Below are 15,103 nucleotides of genomic sequence, written 5' to 3' on the forward strand. Positions count from 1 at the left end.
CTCACGCGATACACCACACGCGGCCTCTTACTCTCCCTTCTATTCTTCCTTTGTACTTTAATCGTCTACATTCCTGATCTCGTCAGCTTGTAAACGCCATTGGAGTACATTGCTTGTATATACAACACTCGACTTGTTCTGAATCTTGACTCTGCATGGTGGCATGAAGCGTTCTTCTTTCACTCGCGACAACAATAACGATTCCAACAAGAAACATTGTACTCGATCGCCTTGCCCTTCTTCAACTTTGCACAGCAACGACAATACCACTATGAGTGTACAAGTACTATCTATTATTCAAGATACCATCCATCATTTGGACAAAGGTCGCATCGATCAATGTCTCAGTAATAGACTCTCTGCCGAAGCCTTGGATGAATTGGATCCCAAAAGTGCAGAGATAGCAACGTCCCTGGAGGCTGCCCTGAAGAATATCGCACAACGACAATTACAACTAGAGACTGAGAACTTGCGTTATCGGATAGCGATTCAGCAACAACATCAGCTGTTGCTAGGTCAACAACAATTGCAACAGGGTGGCAATATGCCGCTACCATCGACATCCTCGTCATCAGCACCCTCATCTTCATCAGCAACAGGCAAGAACATCAATCCATCTTCATCTTCAACCACAACCACCACATCCTCGTCTAGAGAAGAAGACGATGTCCCATTGCCAACTTCATCCTCGACACAAGGTGCTGCTGCCAATAGTCGTACTTTGGAACGACATCGCCCTGATGACCTACACATGACTTCTGAAGAAGGAATTCCCACTATCCGCGAGACTTCATTGATCGAACGAATGCAAACTCCCGCTGAGCCCATTGTATCCTTGCCAACCAATCATCGTATTAGTAAGTGTGTGTATGCTTTATGGTTAAGGGAAAGGAAGGATCACTTATATATGTATTATAATAGCTACCGACAGATATCAGATCCCTGCACCTATGCCCACACCACCTTTTACTGTTCCACCTGGTTCGACTGCTTTTCCCGTATTCTTTGGCAACGACAGCACCACCGCCGCCGCTGCTACTGCTACTGCTACTGCTACTGCTACTTCATTGATGCCTGCTTCTTCTTCTTCCAACAACAACAACACTGATGCCGCCGATAACATTGTATGCTCGGATTGCGTTATGCAAGCCGTCAAGGTCGCCTCTGCTATTTATGCTGGTGAATTGCACCAACGTGTGACATGTAACCATGAAGGATGCATTTCATCATCATCTGCTGCTGCTCTCTCTCAAAACGCTCCTATCAACACCCTCAAGAATGCTGTCAATGCCATGGCCAATCATTTACAAAGAGTGACGGATGAAGTGATGTATGTGGCTCATGAAACGGCTGTCAAGGGCAAACTCGGTGTGCAAGCACGATGCGATTCACAAATGCGTGGTGTATGGCGTGAAGTGGTTGTTGATATGAACAACATGACCCGTAACCATCTTGAACAAGTACGTGATATTGCGGATGTTTCTACGGCTATTGCACGTGGTGATCTCAGCAAGACCATGACGGCTCCCGTTAAGGGTGAGACACTTGTCCTCAAGAACACATTCAATACGATGGGTAAAGTTGTTGTTGTGACAAAAAAGGCGTGTGGAGGGTGACACACTAATAATAATATTGTAATAGTGAATCAGCTGAACACTTTTGCATCCGAAGTATCACGCGTGGCCCATGAAGTTGGCACAGAAGGCAAATTGGGTGTCCAAGCCAAAGTTGCTGGTGCAGATGGCATTTGGAAAGAGCTTACGGATAACGTCAATACCATGGCCGACAATCTTACCAACCAAGTTCGTGACATTGCTCAAGTCTCCAAATCGGTGGCTCGAGGTGACCTTACCAAAAAGGTGACAGTGGAAGTTCGTGGTGAAATGCTTGACCTCAAAAACACAATCAATACGATGGTGGATCAGGTACCTATTTCGTTCGTGTTTCGGATGAGTGACGTGTGGGTGTGCGTGGGCGTTTATATATGCACATCATATGATTTGTTTGATCTGACATTAAGTTTTTGTTTATTTGTTGGGGGTACACAAATATAGCTTTCGACATTTGCACTTGAAGTGACCCGCGTATCGCTCGAAGTTGGCACTAAGGGTATTCTCGGTGGCCAAGCTGTTGTCAAGGATGTGGATGGGACATGGAAAGACCTTACCGACAATGTCAATTTGATGGCATGCAAGATTACCGACCAAGTCAGAGATATTGCTGTTGTGGCAAAAGCAGTAGCCAAAGGTGATCTCAGCAAAAAGGTGGTTGCCAATGCACAAGGCGAAGTTCTAGAACTCAAAAACACAATGAATCGTATGGTAAGTTGTCGTATATACACATGCATTCACACCAACATGAGCTAATGAATGATCATCATCATCATCCTAGGTTGATCAATTGACATTATTCTCTGCCGAAGTACGTCGTGTATCACTTGAAGTCGGCGTTGAAGGCAAACTTGGTGGTCAGGCTGTAGTCAAGGATGTGGGAGGTGCTTGGAAGGATCTTACCGACAATGTGAATACCATGGCAGCGAATCTTACCACCCAAGTACGATCGATTGCTGAAGTCACCAAAGCAGTAGCCAAAGGCGATTTATCAAAAAAGATTGACGTGGAAACGCGAGGCGAGATTTTGGATTTGAAGAATACGGTCAACAACATGGTGGATCAGCTCAGGGTATTTTCGACTGAGGTGACACGTGTTGCCAAAGAAGTTGGTACAGAAGGCAAGCTTGGTGGTCAAGCATTTGTACCCAATGTGGATGGCACGTGGAAGGACCTGACAGATAATGTGAATACCATGGCAACCAATCTCACCACCCAAGTACGATCCATTGCCGTTGTCACAAAAGCCGTTGCCAATGGTGATCTCAGCAAAAAGATTCATGTGAATGTGAGCGGTGAAATATCGGATCTCAAGGACACTGTCAACAATATGGTGGATCAATTACGTGTATTTGCATCCGAAGTGACACGTGTGGCAAGAGAAGTGGGTACAGAAGGCAAGCTTGGTGGTGAAGCCAATGTCCCTAGTGTGAGTGGCACGTGGAAGGATCTCACCGACAATGTCAATACCATGGCAGCGAATTTGACAACGCAAGTGCGATCGATTGCTCAAGTAACAAAAGCTGTGGCTAAGGGTGATCTTAGCAAAAAGATTGATGTCGAGACACAAGGCGAGATTTTGGATTTGAAGAACACGGTCAACAACATGGTGGATCAGCTCAATATATTTGCAGCCGAGGTCACTCGTGTGGCCAAAGAGGTGGGCACAGACGGCAAACTTGGTGGTCAGGCGTCTGTGCCAAATGTGGATGGCACGTGGATGGATCTCACGGATAATGTCAACCAAATGGCCGCCAATCTCACGGCTCAAGTGCGCTCTATTGCTGAAGTCACCAAATCAGTCGCTCATGGTGATCTTTCCAAAAAGATTGAAGTTGAAAGCGGTGGTGAAATTCTCGAGCTCAAGAATATTGTCAACAATATGGTGGATCAATTACGTGTCTTTGCATCTGAAGTCACTCGTGTGGCTCGTGAAGTGGGCACGGATGGCAATCTTGGTGGACAAGCTGTGGTACAAGGTGTTGCTGGTACCTGGAAAGATTTAACCGACAATGTGAATATCATGGCTGCCAATTTGACAAGTCAAGTACGATCGATAGCAGAGGTCACCAAGGCTGTGGCATTGGGTGATTTATCTAAAAAGATCGAAGTTGAGAGCGGTGGTGAAATCCTTGAGCTCAAGAATATTGTCAACAACATGGTGGATCAATTACGTATATTTGCCTCTGAAGTCACGCGTGTTTCCAAGGAAGTGGGCACTGAAGGCAAATTGGGAGGACAAGCTCTTGTGCGAGGCGTGGCTGGTACTTGGCATGAATTGACGGATAATGTCAATACCATGGCTGCCAATCTTACTACTCAAGTACGATCGATTGCTCAAGTGACCAAGGCTGTAGCCAATGGTGATCTATCAAAGAAAATCGAGGTCGAGACACGTGGCGAAATCCTTGATTTGAAGAATACCGTCAACAACATGGTGGATCAATTGAACGTATTTGCTGCTGAAGTGACTCGTGTGGCAAAGGAAGTGGGCACGGATGGCAAATTGGGTGGTCAAGCTTCTGTACCTAATGTCGATGGCACGTGGATGGATCTTACCGATAACGTCAATCAAATGGCAGCCAATTTGACAGACCAAGTACGATCCATTGCTGAAGTAACCAAGGCCGTTGCATTGGGAGATCTTTCCAAAAAGATTGAAGTTGAAAGTGGCGGTGAAATCCTTGAGCTCAAGAATATTGTCAACAACATGGTGGATCAGCTTCGTGTCTTTTCAACAGAGGTCACTCGTGTATCACGTGAAGTGGGTACCGAAGGCAAGCTTGGTGGACAAGCCGTCGTTAATGGGGTAGCTGGCACATGGATGGATCTTACGGATAACGTCAACACGATGGCTGCCAATCTTACTACCCAAGTACGCTCCATTGCTCAAGTCACTAAAGCTGTTGCCAATGGTGATCTATCAAAGAAAATTGACGTGGAAACGCGTGGTGAAATCCTTGATCTCAAGAATACGGTCAATGACATGGTGGATCAGCTTCGAGTGTTCTCAACAGAAGTGACCCGTGTTGCCAAAGAAGTTGGTACAGAAGGCAAGCTTGGTGGTCAAGCATTTGTACCCAATGTGGATGGCACGTGGAAAGATCTCACAGACAACGTGAATACCATGGCAACCAATCTCACCACTCAAGTCCGATCCATTGCTCAAGTGACAAAAGCCGTCGCTCTCGGCGATTTATCCAAAAAGATTGAAATTGAAACACGTGGCGAGATTCTCGAGCTCAAAGATATCGTCAATGAAATGGTGGATCAACTACGTATTTTTGCATCAGAGGTCACGCGTGTATCAAAAGAAGTCGGCACCGAAGGCAAATTGGGTGGCCAAGCTGTTGTTCAAGGTGTTGCTGGTACCTGGAAAAACTTGACGGATAATGTCAATATCATGGCAGCCAATTTGACAAGTCAAGTACGATCCATTGCCGAGGTGACCAAAGCTGTGGCATTGGGTGACTTATCCAAGAAGATTGAAGTTGAGAGTGGTGGTGAGATTCTCGAGCTCAAGGATATTGTCAATGAAATGGTGGATCAGCTTCGTATATTTGCATCAGAGGTTACACGTGTATCAAAAGAAGTCGGCACTGAAGGCAAATTGGGTGGCCAAGCTGTTGTACAAGGTGTTGCTGGTACCTGGAAAAACTTGACGGACAATGTGAATATCATGGCAGCCAATTTGACGAGTCAAGTACGATCCATTGCCGAGGTGACCATAGCTGTGGCATTGGGTGACTTATCCAAGAAGATCGAAGTTGAGAGCGGTGGTGAAATTCTCGAGCTCAAGAACATCGTCAACAACATGGTGGATCAACTTCGTGTCTTTTCTACCGAGGTTACAAGAGTGGCACGTGAAGTGGGTACAGAAGGCAAATTGGGTGGACAAGCTCTGGTTCAAGGTGTTGCTGGCACATGGAAAGATTTGACTGATAATGTCAACATGATGGCTGGTAATCTCACTACGCAAGTGCGTTCCATTGCTACTGTTACCACGGCTGTTGCAAAGGGTGATTTATCACGCAAGATTGTGGTTGAAGTACAAGGTGAAATTCTTGAGCTAAAGTAAGTATGGACCCTATTTCCATGGTGATGAAACATGATACTCATATATATATATGCAACCATTTTTAAGGGATACGGTGAATTCCATGGTGGATCAGCTACGTGTATTTGCTGCCGAGGTAACCCGTGTGGCGCGAGAAGTGGGTACCGAAGGCAAATTGGGTGGCCAAGCAGCTATTCGTGGCGTTGATGGAACCTGGAAAGACTTGACAGACAATGTCAATTCGATGGCAAGCAATCTCACAGACCAATTACGTGCTATTGCAGCAGTATGTAAAGCTGTGGCACAAGGTGATTTATCCAAGAAGATTGAAGTCGAGGTGCATGGTGAAATTGCCGAGCTCAAGAACACCATCAATACCATGGTTGATCAACTCAACTCGTTTGCCTCTGAAGTGACAAGGGTTGCTCGTGAAGTGGGTACTGAAGGCAAATTGGGTGTACAAGCCGAAGTCGAAGATGTGGAAGGTGTTTGGCGTGAGATCACAAGCAATGTCAATACCATGGCAAGCAACCTTACGACCCAAGTACGTGCATTTGCACAAATTTCAGCTTCTGCCACGGCGAATGACTTTTCACGTATGATCACCGTTGAAGCTTCTGGTGAAATGGATTCGCTAAAGACCAAGATCAATCAAATGGTGGCCTCGCTGCGTGATGCTATTGATAAAAATCGACTTGCGAAAGAAGCTGCTGAATTGGCCAATCGATCCAAGAGCGAGTTCCTTGCCAACATGAGTCACGAGATCCGAACACCCATGAACGGCATTATTGGCATGACATCGTTGACTTTGGAGACCGAGCTTACACGTCAACAGCGTGAAAACTTGATGATTGTATCCAGCCTGGCCAATAGCCTGTTGACGATCATTGATGACATTTTGGATATTTCCAAGATCGAAGCGGGTCGCATGACCATCGAGAAGATTCCATTTTCGTTACGATCCAACATGTTCAGTGTGCTCAAGACCTTAGCTGTCAAGGCGAATCAAAAGAAGCTCGATTTGATATACAATGTGGATAACTCGATTCCTGATCAATTGGTGGGTGATCCTTTCCGTTTACGACAAGTGATCACCAATTTGATCGGCAATGCTGTCAAATTTACCAACCATGGAGAAGTTGTACTACGATCACGTTCCGTTGGCATGAATGGTGATGATGTCATGGTCGAATTTTGTGTAAGCGATACTGGCATTGGTATTCCTTCAGACAAGTTGGATGCTATCTTTGATACATTTGCACAAGCGGATGGTGGCATCACGTAAGTGTATCTTTACATGTAACCATAATGATAAGTTTATTAATGATGATTTCTTTCTACATAGACGACAATATGGTGGCACTGGTCTTGGCTTATCTATTTCCAAGCACTTTGTACAGCTCATGGGTGGCAAGTTATGGGTCGAGAGCATGTATGGTCGTGGATCCGAGTTTTACTTTACGGTGAATTTGCAAAGATACCATGTCAAGACCGATGAGATTCAAGAAAAGCTTGCTCGTTTCAGAGGACGACGTGTATTATATCTCGAGTCGCCTGGCAACGAATCAACCTTGGTTTCTCAAGTAGCCGAGCTTGGACTACAACCTGTAAAAGTAAGCAGCATGGAAGAAGCGACCGAGACAGCCAACAATCGAAGTGCAGCAGCGAGCAAAAAGAACACCCATGTACCACCTTTCGATGTGCTTGTAGTGGACAACATGACACACGCTGAACGCATTCGAGAGATTGTACACTTGCGATTCACGCCTATTGTATTGATCACCCCAGAGATCCATCCACTCAATATGAAACTATGCATCGATTTGGGCATTACTAGCTGTGTCAACACACCCATCACCAACCCTGATTTGGCACATGCGTTGTTACCTGCTCTCGAAAACCATGTGGCCGTTCCAAGCGATGCATCCAAATCAGCAGCACTTGAAATCTTACTTGCTGAAGACAACCCCGTCAACCAAAAGCTTGCAGTACGCATTCTCGAAAAGTTTGGACACCATGTCCACATTGTTGCAAACGGTCAATTGGCTGTCGAGGCATTCCAGAACAAGAGGCTTGATCTCATTCTCATGGACGTCCAAATGCCTGTTATGGGCGGCTTTGAAGCAACTCAACAAATTCGACGACTTGAGAAATCATCCGGCACCAATGCCCATATACCCATCATTGCACTTACTGCACACGCCATGATCGGCGACCGTGAAAAATGCTTGAATGCAGGCATGGTATGTATTCTTTTCATTATGGATCGATGATGATGATGATGATGCTCATTGCTTATATTTAGGATGAATACGTAACCAAGCCGCTCCGTTTCCCTGAACTCATTGCTGCTATCAAAAAGTTCGCCCCACAATGATCTCATTATACGTTTCTCCATTGACATGTATACCATAGTCTGTCAATTGTATATATAGTGAATACTCAAAACACATAAAAACTTGTTTGTTAGAATTGGAGTTGCTACATGATTAAGGATAATGACACGTACATGGAAGTTGCATGCATTATTATATGAATGTCCATTTTTTACTTTACATGGCGGCTTCACTGAAGGGAATGTGATAGCTTGAACTTATGATAGTGCATAGTGATGTATTTTGATGGACACATAGGGATTAATAGCGTGGAGGGAGCATTATAACAATCAGCAAGGATATGGAGCCACTTGGGTTCATGCAAATGAGATACGTGACCACGTGATCGCCAAAGAAAGTGGTTCGAGCCGCACATTCGCGTTTCGGACAGTTCGACCCGCAGCTCCGAGCCATCACATGATCGCCCGATCCAGACACAGAGCGGTTCGGCTCGGAGCACCTTCCTTTTCGGGGAGGTGAGAGGCTTATATAGTACCTGTGTGTATAAAAAATAAGAAGAAGAAAAACATCCTCTATGGTCCAGTGGTCAGGATCCCTGTCTTTCACACAGGTGGCCCGGGTTCGATTCCCGGTGGGGGAAATTTTTGCATTTTTTGAGTCAATTTGCTATCACAACGTACTTTTTGCATTAAATACCTTCGAAAGAGCTCCTTGCGACGAATCTTTTGATACCAATCTTGTGGGGAAGCAACAACAGCTTGACGATCGACAGCGGCTCCATTGCAACGTTCGGCATTTCTTGCACGACCTGTACATCTCCAGACGCTCATCTCTCTTCTTGTGTCAAAGGAAAGGTGTACTTGTTCAGTTGCATAAGAATCAGCTTCTCCGCCTCTCTCACCTGATCTCTTTTCGACGCCATTAACACGCCTTTTGTCAACTTGACAATTCGCCATTACGAGCAGCATTCCACAGCGTTCTATACACATATATATACTCACACACCCCACCCTCGTGCAACGCCTCCTCGTGCAACATGACACCACCCAATCTCGGAATCATCATCCGAGCTCAAATTGATACGGCTATCTTTTCATGCAGGCTATGTGATCCAGCTGAAGACGAGATAAAGTTTTATTATACAAGTCGAGCACTTTCTCAACACAGCACTAAGGCACACAAACAGCCGACCACTGTCATCTTTGAATGCCATATTTGCGATGACACCTTTAAATCTCGTCCTCAGTTGCTATCACACAAGTGCATCAAGGAATTCGTAGCTGATGACCATGCTCGAGTACCGCCCCTTGTAGATGCTGCACCAAGTGGAACACAAATTGTTGACTTTTCCATCATTTCTACGACCAAGTCTTTTGTTTGTCCACGGTGTGTTACGGCACGCTTCAATGACCTAACGCATCTACAAGATCACCACGTCAAGCAGCATCTGCAACACTTACGCCCTATTTGGTGTTGTCCAAGGCAATGTGGTTATAGAGACATCGAAAAGCGTACAATAACAGAGCATCTAAAGTACGCATGCAATGCTGATGAGGAACCAGAAAATGAGTTTGCACAAGAGTTCTGCTTTGGCTGTGATCGGCTCCTACCTTCCAACGACATGGCTGCACATCAACGCACACACCCTGGCCTTGTGGATGCACTAGCAACGAATTCTTGGAAGTTGCCATTTGCTGGTCGTGAGCTTGATGTTTTGAAGGATATCGTTGGTGTTGTTGGATGGGATGTTAATGATGTGAAGCAACAATTACGACAGCGTCATGTTTGGAAGCATAACAACATCATTCATACTGCAGTCTCCAACTTACGCACTCGTCAGACTCAAACTGCCACCACACATCCTGTCAACATTGCATCACCTACATCATCACCAGACACCACGCCATATGCAACACCACGCTTAGCACCATTTCGGGATTTGCAGCAACCTCCATCACCATCACAGCACATCATTGGCATTAAACGTACTATGGCGGATAGATCACCACAACCTGATCATCATGGGAGATCTCGTCGCAATTTTAATGCCAACAGTAGCAGCAGCTCATCAACATCTCAATCCACTCGGCCATCAACCAACACTCGCTCACAACAAAGACGCCATAGAATATCTCGAGATGATGAAGATAGCCACATTACACCACCACCAATTATCTCGGCTGATACAGCTTCACAATCTCTCGACTTTTTGCGTTCTTTGGATTTGCATCCATCATCAGGTCGAATTTCACCATTAACGCTTGACAATGATAATCATGATGCATCACCTGATGAGCCTGGGGATAATGACAATGGTAATGATGAGCATGTGCAAGTAGCAACAAATGATGGGGAGGATACTGGAGCGCCAGCATTGGATATCAGCAACGACAGCACCACAGCAGCAGCAACAACAACGGCACACAGCAGCAACGACGATCGACAATTACAGCATTCGACTATAGCAGCACATCCAGCACGTGATCATGACAACGACAACAATAGTGTGGATTCATGGCTTCTTTCAGATCGCCCTGTGACATCATTGGCAAATGAACGAGCTGCAGCAATCAATGAGCAGGTTAATAGGGAATGGGATCAACTTTTTGAGGATCCTCTTTCACCAGAGCAACCAGTCAACGATGGTGCATCACTATCTCTCTCATCACCACCACGTCGACAACGCTCAACCTCGTTTGATGCCACATTTGAACAAGCGATCTCGGATTACAACATCCAACATTCATCATCACCCACACGCTCACATCGCCGCACACGCTCTGTTTCACCTTCTCGCAACTCGCCATCACCATCCTTGGATGTCACACACACACAATCACCACCACCAATTGATGCGAGTAATACGGCAATGGAAGTTGATGAGCCAATTGTGCCATGGCGACCAACACAACAACCTCGTGAATACACGCCTATTACAACATTGATGCATTCACGACAATCACGACGCTATCTACGTGTGCCACTATTTAACAACAAGCACCAGCGACTATGTTTTGAAGCAGCTATCAATGAGCTTGTGGAACGGCATCTTGTTGTTGAGGGTGATGACCACACTATTGTGACACAAAAGAACAACGACTTTCACGACGCACTGTACACGTTGATTGCCGAGTTCACTAGGCCACGACCACGTGTTGACAATCAAGGTCGAATTGAATGGAATGGATTGCAGCATATGGATGATGAAGCTGAAATCACCGATCGATTAAACAACAGCAGCAATCTTTCAGCCCATGATCGTAGACGTCTACTTCGCCGTCGCACCGCTATTAGAGAAGGAAGAGATGCCACATCCCTGTTTCATCGCTATCGCCATCGTTCAAAGTTGACGTTTGACTCTCTCGTCAACCCAAGTGAACGAACAACATGCACCATCCCTGCCAACCGATTGTACACGCACTTTGATAATAGCTATGGTGCTAGATCAGTTACATCGGATGCAATACCCACACCACGCCCTGATTTCCATCCAACTTGCTCACTTGGGGATTTCACAGACGATGATGTGGATGAAGTCATCAAAAGGTTCAACAAATCATCATCACCTGGCTTCGATGGTATTCCATATAAGATCTGGTGCATGTTTGGTGGGCTGCGTCGTTGGCTTAAAGCCATTTATCAACGTTGTTACTCGTTGGCATGGATACCGGAACATTGGCGTATGTCACGCACCATTCTTATTTTCAAAAAAGGTGACATGCAGGATCCTGGCAATTGGCGTCCGATCGCGTTACAGAATTCGACCAGCAAACTATATTCAGCTGTTCTCGACAGGATGTTACGTCGCACATTAACAAATCGCATCCCTCACAACCAAAAAGGATTCATGCCAACGCCTGGATGCATTGAACACGACTTTTACATCCATGCAGCAATACGCAAAAGTCGACGTAGAAACCTGCCACTATACATTTGCTCGTACGACCTTCGTGATGCTTTTGGAAGTGTCACTCATGATCGGATTCGCCATGCGCTGGTATATGCTGGATTGGATGATTCATCAATACAACGTGTGATGAGCATGTACAACAATGTGAGCTGCTTTGTGGGCACTGATGCTGGATCCACTGATATCATTCAACTACATCGTGGCACCAAACAAGGCGACCCAGCATCACCATTCATCTTCACTCTATGCATGCTGGAACTGAGTCATCGCCTCAACAACGCTCAGCCTACAACACAGCAAGCTTACCACAATCATTTGCTACTTGCCGATGACCTCACCATCTTATCACACGATCCAGAACATTTTCGACGTCTTCATCGCATAGTCACTGGATTTATGGATACACATGACTTGAAGATCAATGCAAACAAGACATGTTTTTCGGCAACCATCGCGCACAGTAATCAACAAAGGCGCACGGATGAGCGTATTGAGCTACGTTACCATGGCACGCGGATACCACGCATTGATTTGAAGGATTCATGGAAATATCTTGGCAACAGTGTGGGTCAACAAAGGAATGCGATTTGGGCTGACTTTCATCGTTTACATGCACACATCAAAAGACAGCTCAACATCATCGCCAATTCCGGTTTACGTATCTTTCAAAAGCATCATGCTATCAAGACTTTCATCCTGCCGCAGCTCGAATATTATATACGTTTGAATGGCCTTGGACCATGGCAAGCAAACCGATTGGGGCGCACCATACGTACATCCATCCGCAAATACCTTCAGCTACCATCATCGACCAGCTTAGCTGTGTATCATTTACCTATTGACAATGGTGGTCTTGGGTTCTATGAACCTCTTGATTGGGCTAGCAGCACACAAGTTGTCCATATTCTTGGTTTGCTCAATTCATCAGATCCTGCTGTTCAATTTATGATCCGTGAAGAAATTGGTACACTTTTGCAACAACGCTATCATCGTCCAGAAGATGGCTCGACATTGGATTTTCCGCCTACCGCTGAAGGATGCACCGATCAACACATTTTGCAATATCTTCATGGTAAATACGAGCATCTTAAAAAGAAGCGGTACAAGGACACAGCGGATCCATCAGCAAACATGCCACGTTGCCTACAACATGTTGGATGTGAAGTCATTCTTGAGGAGGATTTGGATGGTGCCACGACATTCAGCTTGCGAAGAGATGATAATGCAAATAATGGGTCCAACACTCGGCGTCGTATCACTGCCATCGGAAGACTCAAGCGTATTTGTCAACAAAAGCTTCTCGCAAAATGGCAAAGTCAATCATTGCAAGGCCAAGCTGCTAGTACCTTGCAGCACTATCTCAGCAACAGATGGATTCGTAATGATTCATTGCATGCAGCTGCGTATCGTTTTGCCATCAAGAGTCGCTTCGATATGCTGCCTACCAATGCAAACAAGGCTCGATGGGGTTTATCCAATGATTCGAACTGCACACATTGCCATCAACGTGAAGACATCCACCATGTTCTCTGCTTTTGTACATCACAACAATCCAAAGTCCTACAATCGGAACGCCACAATCAAATACTCAATCGACTTGTAAAAGCTGCTCGCTATAATCACCCCACTGCCCAAATCTCGGTCAATGAATCACCACCACTTATCAACAGCGATCGACAACGACCCGATTTGGTAGTGCTTGATGAGGAACGGCGTACAGTTTTTATCACCGATGTCACCGTCACCGCCCAATCCACCTCAAACAACAATCAAGCAACTTCTGGTACCTGCATTGATCACGCACGCCAAAGGAAGGTGAATCGTTATGGTGATATTAAGAGGCAATATGAGGAGATGGGCTACACCGTGGATTTGACAGCTTTTGTTATTGGAGATGTGGGTGGCACGGATTCAGAAAATGTTCGACAGCTCAACTATCTTATTCGTCGACGAGGTCATGCTCAACGTGTACATGGATGGATCATTTGTGACGTATATCGATTCGGTCATCGCTTATGGATCAAACGCTGTGGACATACACATGGTTGGGATACATCATCAACGCGCCATAATGCAAGAGAAAGATCAACATCACGTGCACCATCCACCACTTCACCACCACGCAACACTCGCCAACACAACAATAGCGATCATCGCTCACATCGCAACATTCGCAGATCTCATGCACCAACTACCGGCAGCAACAGCGTTCCACTTTCTCGTCAACGACATTCAACACAACCACCACCAGCAACAAGCGCCAATACTGTTCCGATCAACAATCTTCGCCGCCGAGGTCGCACAATGCACTGACCACCTACTTTATCCACAATACAACAACACTTTACATCCATCTTGTATCACAATGCTCTTTCAAATTTCCCCTGACACGCTCGATCCTTTACATTACAACGCCACCGTCATCATCTTGTTTATTATCCAGTCATCGCCAGATGTTAGGATGTCATCCATAGGCTACACTACCAGTAATGTCTAGAACATTTTCTTTTTCTCCCTTTGCGAGTTTTTTCTTTTCTCACAACATGCCTTATATTGAATATCAATTACCCCCAAATCAAAATAAATATTATATGGTTCGATTCCCGGTGGGGGAAGCTTTATCTTTTTGCAAAAGGTTCCTGGTGTCGTATTCGAATCTGTGCTGGTAATCCAATGGCCAGAATAAAGAATAGACGAATGAAGCTTTTTGCTGATTGAAGATAAGAATATAAGATATGGTTTATTCATACAAGAGAAAGGGATATTTATACTATTCTAAAAGATAGGCGCAGTATGCGCAGCATGATGATGGATGATGATACAAGTGTTGCGCAGCATGCGCAGTAAAGATGTGCGCAGCAATAAAGCTGCTGCGAAGCAATGTGTAACAAAAGAAGTAGCGAAGATCACGTGTAACAAAAGAGTGATACGACACTGGTTCCGATGTTGAAAACCGAAAAAAGGCGCCTTTTTTTGGCTTTTTTTTTATCGCTTTCATTGTTATCCAAAAGTGCAAAATGTAGTGTTTTGAAACTGCATTCGTTTTATGGACCTTCTAGGGAGCAAAGCCTATCTGCTTTATTGATAAATGACTATATACGCGACATTCGACATCCTACCTGATGATCATTATCATTGAAAGATGTTATCTTTGTTGAAAGCTATGACAGCTACCTTTATTACAATGAAC

At 45.2% G+C, this 15,103-nt stretch overlaps 2 protein-coding genes and 1 non-coding gene across 3 annotated transcripts; all 3 read left to right on the top strand.

Annotated features, from left to right (window-relative positions):
* Positions 1 to 163: 163 nt before the first annotated feature.
* O0I10_002416 (uncharacterized protein) lies at positions 164 to 8,044 on the top strand (the record flags this gene model as incomplete). The annotated part of the gene is made up of 8 exons (XM_058482499.1): positions 164 to 857; positions 922 to 1,575; positions 1,642 to 1,925; positions 2,055 to 2,321; positions 2,392 to 5,684; positions 5,755 to 6,948; positions 7,013 to 7,910; positions 7,973 to 8,044. The coding sequence occupies 8 exons, from the start codon at positions 164 to 166 to the stop codon at positions 8,042 to 8,044; spliced, it is 7,356 nt and encodes a 2,451-aa protein (XP_058346523.1).
* A 527-nt stretch (positions 8,045 to 8,571) lies between these two features.
* Positions 8,572 to 8,643, top strand: O0I10_002417. The gene has a single exon. It is a non-coding gene; the product is annotated as a tRNA-Glu (tRNA).
* Positions 8,644 to 9,039: 396 nt separating this feature from the next.
* On the top strand, positions 9,040 to 14,226 carry O0I10_002418 (uncharacterized protein; the record flags this gene model as incomplete). The annotated part of the gene is made up of 1 exon (XM_058482500.1): positions 9,040 to 14,226. The coding sequence occupies one exon, from the start codon at positions 9,040 to 9,042 to the stop codon at positions 14,224 to 14,226; it is 5,187 nt and encodes a 1,728-aa protein (XP_058346524.1).
* Between the last annotated feature and the right edge of the window lie 877 nt (positions 14,227 to 15,103).

This window comes from Lichtheimia ornata, assembly GCF_029851405.1.
Source record: "Lichtheimia ornata isolate CBS 291.66 chromosome Unknown scaffold00007, whole genome shotgun sequence".
Lineage (NCBI taxonomy): Eukaryota > Fungi > Mucoromycota > Mucoromycetes > Mucorales > Lichtheimiaceae > Lichtheimia > Lichtheimia ornata.